The sequence below is a fragment of the Notolabrus celidotus genome, chromosome 8 (genome assembly GCF_009762535.1).
Source record: "Notolabrus celidotus isolate fNotCel1 chromosome 8, fNotCel1.pri, whole genome shotgun sequence".
NCBI lineage: Eukaryota > Metazoa > Chordata > Actinopteri > Labriformes > Labridae > Notolabrus > Notolabrus celidotus.
In genome coordinates, this window is record NC_048279.1 from 10,795,943 (window position 1) to 10,804,078 (window position 8,136).

Sequence of the window (8,136 nt, forward strand, 5' to 3'; positions counted from 1 at the left end):
TAAACCTCTGCCCGAGAATCTCAATGTATGTGTCGGCTCATAGGGTATTAAAAGGTCTGCTATATAGCTCGGAGCAAGACCATGCAGGGCTTTAAAAGTAATCAGTAAAATCTTTAAATCAATTCTAAAACATACAGGGAGCCAGTTCAAGGAAGGTAAAACCGGAGAGATGTGGTTAAATTTTCTGGTTCTGGTTAAATATATACAGGATAGCCCAGGTCACTTTAATGCTGCTGTCGATCATGTTATTATTGCAAACAGCGACATACTTTTAGGGTTAAGGTTAAGGTTTTGATTAGGGTTACAGTTATGATCAGGGTTAGAGTCATGACTAGGGTAAGGGTTACTTTAAGGGTTAGGGTTAAGGTTATAATAAGGATAAGAGCTATTATTAGGATTAGGGCTATGATCATGATTAGGGTTATGATCAGGGTTAGGGTATAGGTTATGACTAGGGTTAGGGTTAGGATTAGGGTTAAGGTTATGATTGGGGTTAGTGTTATGATTAGGGTTAAGGTTATGATTAGGGTTAAGGTTATGATTAGGGTTAGGGTTATGATCTGGGTTAGGGTTACTTTTACGGTTAGGGTTGTGAATAGGGTTAGGGTTAAGGTTCTGATTACGGTTAGGGTTGTGAATAGGGTTAGGGTTATTATTAGGGTTAGGGTTAAGGTTATGATTAGGTTTAAGGGTATGATTAGGGTTAGGGTTAGGGTTAAGGTTATATAAAGGGTTAGGATTAGTGCTATGATTATGGCAAGGGTTATAGTTAGGGTTAGGGTTATGATTAGGGTTAGGGTTAGGATTAGGGCTATGATCAGGGTTACTTTTAAGGTTGGAGTTAAGATTTTGCTCAAGGTTAGGGTTACTGTTAGGGTTAAGGTTCTGATTAGGGTTAAGGTTATGGTTAGGGTTAGATACTGTTAGGATTAAGGTTAAGGTTATGACTATGGTTATCGTTATGAAAGACAGTACTGGACAATGCACCTCCATGTCGCTGTCCATTGGCATTGGTGTGTAACCATTCATGAAACAATGCAGTAGAGTTCTGTGTGCTGTCCTCGTTGCAGCACAAATATTTGAACTCGACAAGCAACCTGTTGCCTTTTATGGGCTGTCTTCGATCAATAAGTGAGAATTTGTGTTTTTATTGATTAGTAGGGTAGAAAATAAATCAGCTGTTTTACAGTTGTGAATTTGACAATCAGAAGGGCCCCTTGAGGATGCTCCGCCCCCTTTGCGCTGAGAGTCTAGCTCCGCCCCTGATATATGTCAGTTCAACTTTTTAAACACACTTTCACTCACTGATGGTGGAGGCTGCATTTGCTATGCCTATCTGCCCATCAGTACTTTTCTAAAAACCCAAACACATCCACACCCCACAGGATTCAGTGTCTTGCCCAAGGACACTTAAGCATGCATACGTACAGTCAGTGGTGGACAGTAACAAAGTAAATTTACTTGAGTACAGTACTTAAGTAAATTTTTTGAGTATCTGTGCTTAAGTATATTTTTGGGGGGGAACTTATTACTTTTAATCCACTAAATTTGAAAGACAAATATCATACTGTTGACTCCAATACATTTCTATCAATGATCTAGTTACTCACTACTTTTGCTTTGAAGTCAGCTCATGAATTTTCTTTTCTGAAATCAGATTCCAAAGACCGTAAACTGTTCGTGTCCTTGTGTTTGGTTTGTCTCAATGGTGTAGCCGTACCTCAGTTGAGTGTAGAGTAAATGCAGATCACCTTATTCAGATCAGTGCGTTCATTTATTCATGGTGATGATGGCCACGGCCGAGAAGGTTGATGATTCTCTACCTGAACACCACGGCTATATTTTAAACTCAGGTTCAAGGTTTTAGGAATAAAGAATGATTGTTTGTATTGTTGTAAATTTCTGATCTGTTTACCACACAAACTTCATCACAGCCTTCAAAACATTACCATCTAACCTGAGAAAACACATGGAGGTCTCACACACTGGTTTTATTCCATATGAACATTTGAAACCTGTCTGTGCTTGCAGTAACTTAGTTTATATTTCATGGTATTCTTTTTAGATATGAAATCATGTTTTCTAGATAAACATAACGTAGCAGAATGTATGCATGCAGTCTTGAGTGCACTTGTGCTTTGTGAGTATACATTTGAGATATTTTAAAAAGTACTTTGAATACTTAAGTATTTTTAAAAACAAGTGCTCTAGTACTTTAACTCAAGTAATAATTTAATGGAACAACTTTTACTTGTATTGTAGAAATATTTGGCCAGGAGGATCTTTACTGGGACTTAAGTGTGGAGGACATGTACTTTGTCCATCACTGTGCACAGTAAGAACCAAGGATTAAACTACCAACCCTGCTATTGAGATATGACTTGCCCTTCCACTGAGCCACAGCAGCCACCATAATAAATGCACACATGCCTACTCTGACTTATTGAAAATTAAACCATTCTCAAGGTTTTGTTGTATGACCTTCCACAATCAGTCTGATGAATGCTTCTTTGCATGATTCACATCTCTGAGTTGTTCTGCCAAAAAGTGATTTCCTCATTTAAACCTCTCACATGGTTTCATTTCAGATTTTTAATACCCAAGGTAAGTTTTCATTTCTGTTGCAAAGCTTTTTATTTTCTTTCCTTGCCACCCAATCTTCTCACAACTCTTCTTTTTCGAGGTGGGGAACCAATAAACTACATAACTACATATGAAGTGGCTCAAAGTAAACCAGCCTATAGAATGGTGAAAAGCTGCTAAAATAATGCATTAGTGTATGTACAGTGTACTGCAGCCAAAACATATCACTTACAGTCAGGGCTATTTTTTGACAGCATGTTTATTTTTGTGTCTTTAGATATCTTTAACTTACGCTGTTGTACTTTTGCTTTTGACAATAATTGCTTTTAGCGTTCAGTATTTCTGAAATGTTTGATGAACTTTTACAGCAGTTAAGAATCTGACAAACTCTTCTCCTCAAAGTGTTATATTAAGTGTCTTACCTTGTGATACATTTGCTGTTCTCTTTTCTCTGAACTGTTATTTTCAGTATAGATTAATAAAGGAAGTGTGTTTCACGGGGCGGAGGGGCCACTTCGCAGATGCAGAAGTGAAACAGGCTAGTTAAACTTGACTTTACATACACAAAAACTCTGAGCCATTTGCCCCACAGACAGACTATCAGACAACACAAAGTGGGCTAAAGGAGGCAGAGAAGAAGAAAACAGTCCATCTGAGTCATGTTAGCTGAAGGTTTTCTCAGAGCTCTGCATTACAAAGAGGAGAGAAAGTTTGCCACAGCCCCCAGACTGAGGACATCACAGACACACACTCATTGCACAGATCCGAGCTGTAACCTCTCTGACTCAAGCTCCACAGACCCTCAGACTGATGCAGCTAAAGCAGGTAAGCAGCCTTGTTAAATGTTCTATTAAATGTCTGATAACTTTAGATTTCTGAAATACGTGTACTCTTTAAGTAAACTTTACATTGTGTACTTCCCTCACTTCCTCATTTACTCAAATGTTCTTCTTTTGTCACTTACAAGCAAACAATTTCATTAAAAATATCTAGATTACATTTTTTTCCTCTTTAATCAGGCCCAAACCAAAAGGAACTAGATCTCAACCAATTCCAGGGACTAAAAGTGATTCCTCAGGGTCCTGCACCCCTCTTGATCCCTGGCTGTTCCCCTGTTCCTGCACTGGATCCTGACTACATACTCTGTCTAGAGGATTGTAGCCTCCTGGAACAGTATCCAGACCTGCAGGTGGCTGACTCAGGTCGCATCTCAAACAACCTACCGAAAGCCCTCATCAACTACAACGTTGTCGCTGAAGTCTCTGATCAGCCTGAATGGGCAGCCAGACAGGAGCCTCAAGGCGAGCCTCTGACATCGATACCAGACCAGGGTTATCTGGTTATGGGGGCCAGTGTGAACATCAGCTCGGATCTGCCTGGATCCAGGTTGGAGCCCATGTCCAACTCAGTACTGAATGGGCTGCTGGACAAACAGCTGGAGGAAGTGTACATGCAGCACCTGACTGACAACTTGGCTCGATGTAACTCGCATCTGGGAAACAGCCTCCTGCATGGCCTTGTGCCTCCGCCACAGCCCAGCAGCCAGTCGGGGGGGCCTGACTCACTGGAGGCTAGTCTGGAAGGAGGATCAGGAGGAGACAGCGGCAAGAAGATCAGTTATCTGGGCACCCAGAACTTAGCTCCCTGCTCATCCAACTTCAGCTCCCCTGTGCTGAGGATTTCAGAGGCTGACAATACTTATCTTCAATGAATGCAATCAACCACATGACCTGCAAGAATGGTAAATGCATTTTTTAATTTGTGTTTCTCTCCTCCTTCCTCTTTCATTCCAAGCTTACTCACATGCATCTGAAACATGTGAATATGGTATTTCAGTTAATCAAAGCATGCGTTTATTTTTGTTTTCATTATGCCTTTGTTAGCTGGCTTGGGGAAATAATGCCTCATACTTACCTGCTCTCATGTGCCACCTGCTGTTGGATTGTTGTACTACGTCAACCTGTATATACCTGCCATACATCAGAATTAATTCTATTGGCATACAGTATGTGTGTAAGATATGTATTACATTGAAGCAAACTGACCCATGGTAAGCTAAGAGAATGAAGCTGTGATATAACTGAAAGATGTGATGGTGTGAATTATTTCAAAGTAAAATTTAATAAAGAAAGAGTCCTGAGCTGTATTTTGAATTATTTCTGCCGCATTACGTTCTGGTTTCTCCTAAATAACTATTGTTATGCACTGATTAGTTTATACTATAATATATATTATATTTCAGATCTTTGATTGAATTTTTGACTGAAGCAGGAAGGTCAGTTCTTCAAGAACTTCAATATTGTGAATCCCCAGTCAGATCAACCCCATTTTCAAATGCCAATATCTTAACAGTGCTTGAAGAATAACAGGAAATATTGAATAGGTATGTAAAGCAGGACTACCTGCGCCTCTTAAGGCATCCTGGCAGGAACTCTAGCTGAACCAGGTGGCACATGAACACACATGCAGGTGAACACACGAGTCCGCACTTACATGTAACTAAAGGAATTATTAGTTCCTTGTAACACTCTATTTTCTGATTCTTAATGCAGTCATTGCTTAAGTCGAAGTCGAGTCATACCAGTCTAAGAGGGGGTTGTACTGCAACACAATAACACCTTTTCAAAAGCCTTTTATAATTCATTCATTAAACCGGAGGAAACGAGCACTATCAAATCTTATGCATGGTCCAAAGTTGGCAGATATGATAAAACATGAGCTAAAACGCAGATGTAATTAAAAGGGTCCTTGCACCTTTGTGCAGTATGGCAAAAGTCTTGGTGCTAAGCAGCCGCAGAGTTTGTTGCTGCTGTCTTCATAAAGACGGAACAGTGCTTTTTGAACACAAAATGAAGAGTGAGCGTACATGCCCTGCATCCCAAAGCTCTTAAATAAAATGATCTCAGTCCTCGGTCAAACCAGAAATAGTTTGGTGTGCTTTGTCACGGAGCCTCCCAAAGTTCTCAGTGCTGCTTGAAAGAAAGAGGACTGAGAAGAGAGAAGGAGAATAGGATGAGCAAGATTTAAGAATACATGAGAGCAGCCTTCACAGAGTCTTAACTGGCAGACAAGGCTACTTATAAAATATCACTCACTGGTTGGACGCTGCACTGAAGTAAACTTAATTGAAACTTAACATCACCAGAGTTTAGTTGAGGAGAAAAGATCAATATAATATAAAATCAGTCACTAAGGTATTCTTTAAAACAGATTATAAGTATATGGCAGCTTCCCTACAGTTGGTATGTGATGAGCAGGAAATGAAATATTGAGCACAACTTTCCAGGAATCAATTAACAGAGTATCACTCCCAAGTTCTTTCTCATATATTTTTCTAATTTCATCGTCATTTACTCTAATATCATTAGGATGATAGCATTAATTTTCCCACATGATCAGTTATTTATCATGTTAAAGTTGTATCATAAAGGAATCATAGTTTTACCCAAGACAAAGCCAGAAAGGGAAACTGTTCTTCAGGCGTTGAACTTTGACGAGCCGCTTCAGCCACGCCCCATTAATTTTGCACACGAGACAATGAACAAACCTTCCTAAAAGTGCCTTCTGGCTATGAAAAGGGGTTACGACATGGGTCCAAGATACTTTTTTCTGGGTCTAGGCATAATGTCCACCACAACACATCCTTCTCGGTTAAGCAGGCGGCAGGGCTGAATTATTATTATTTACAAACATTGTGGGTGTGGTTAATAAACTGGTTAGACCACACACACTGACCAAATCCTAATAAAACCGTTATCTTCTCCACTGGGATCCTGTGTTCAGTGACTCTACAAGTATTTTAAGCCCTTCAAACTGCTTCCTGTTTAATGGAAAACATTAAATCGCCATAGCAAGATGTTGGGCGCAGGCTAAAGTGCTTCACAAGGGGGTGTGAGGAAGGTCCTAGGATGTACTAAAATATTTTTGAGATTACTTCAGCAAACCAGGTAGTATTTGACAGTGGTTGTGTGGAATCAGTAACTTCCTGTTGCCAGTAGGTGGTGCTATGCTTTTTGAACATTTTTCCAAGATAGATGTGCTCAGGCTGGGACCCCTCATGAGAACAATATTTTTTGTGCAGATGTTGATGTATGGCTGAACTATTATATTGACACCTACCTGTCAAACAGAACGAAAGCCCCGTGAGTGAGAGCCAACCCAGGGTGAACCCTGAGGAAGAAGCTTTAGCCCCTTTGGGTATCGCCGCCTTACTTTGATTATTCCATCTCCTCATTGCTGCTACATACGCTATTGTGGCCGATCTAAAAGGCATCTATTAAACTCCCAAATTCACTTGTGCGTTGCGCTTGCTGTCATGGGCTGGGTAACAAACATAGACCACAGTGCCCCCGAAACAAATTCAGCCCCTCAATTGGCTTCAACCTATGTGCATAACAAAAATTTGATCTACTATGCCAAGACCTACAAAGATGTCTCTTAAATTGTCATGGTGACATCCTAACAGTAAATACAGAAATTTGAGTTAAATGTATAATGTCAGCTGGTTTTGGGCCTTTCATATGGTACATATTTGAATGAAGTTGTCCTGGGGCTATATACAATGAACTCCAAAGTTGGTTTATGTATTCTAAACACAAGGTTGGATATATTTCTTATTTTTGGCAATTTGCCAAAAACTTAAAACCTTAATGATTCTCATGAACAATGTTGTATCATCTCCAATATTATCATGCAGCACAAGTGCCCTGACCTGAAAATACCTGTGTGCAAATATTTGCCAGAGTGCCCCCTCTTGTCAACAGGAAGCCACGTTTAACTCTGTGATGTCATTTGCTCCCTATGTTGAACAAATTCACCTCATATCTGTTTAGCAAAGTCTTTTGACCTTGATGAAGCGTTATTGTTCTGATTGTGAGTTTTTGTTGAGGGGTGTCTCCCCGGCGATGCATCAAGCTTCGATGTATCTCCATAAAACAAGAAGTTATTCTAATTCCTCCATACAATGTTCAATTTGAAATTTCATAAACATAATAAACATCCAATCCTGAACACATCTATTTGCAGATTTGTCACTGTTATCCTCATAAGGTACCCGTTCGGCTGAGGATCCGAACCTGGAACTTTCTTGCTGTGGGACAATAGCGTAAACCACTGCTCCACTGTGCAGCCTAACTTGCCATGCAATGCCTGTTAGTCCTGCTATTAACCCTTATGCTTCAAGGGCTTATTAAAACGGTCATATTTTTAGAAACATTAATCCACATATCATGCAATTAGGTAGAGGTGTGCACATTGGTCATAGTTTGCCTCAAGTTCTCCCTTGATTTGCAATTTTTGCCGTTTTCCACAAGATGGTGCAACAACATGTTTTGGGTTGGTTTTTTTGTGTTAATTGGAGCAAATATTCTAAAAATATGTACTACTTATCACTATGGCACATTGTGTAGGCCATTTAAGGGTAGCAATCCAAGCGAATGCTACTTAACAAGCCTCTTAAGATTTTTCATAAAAGTAATCATCTATCTGCAGGAACAGAAAAAACATGTTTTTGACATGTTTACCCAGGGAGATGATTATCAATTAACAAAATTG

The 8,136-nt window shown here is 39.8% G+C and overlaps 1 protein-coding gene across 1 annotated transcript; it reads left to right on the top strand.

Moving 5' to 3' along the window:
• The first annotated feature begins 3,056 nt into the window (after positions 1-3,056).
• Positions 3,057-4,723, top strand: si:dkey-237j10.2. The gene is made up of 2 exons (XM_034689555.1): positions 3,057-3,408; positions 3,603-4,723. Exons 1-2 carry the CDS (start codon positions 3,243-3,245, stop codon positions 4,292-4,294), a joined length of 858 nt encoding a protein of 285 aa, XP_034545446.1. The 5' UTR covers positions 3,057-3,242; the 3' UTR covers positions 4,295-4,723.
• Positions 4,724-8,136: the final 3,413 nt, after the last annotated feature.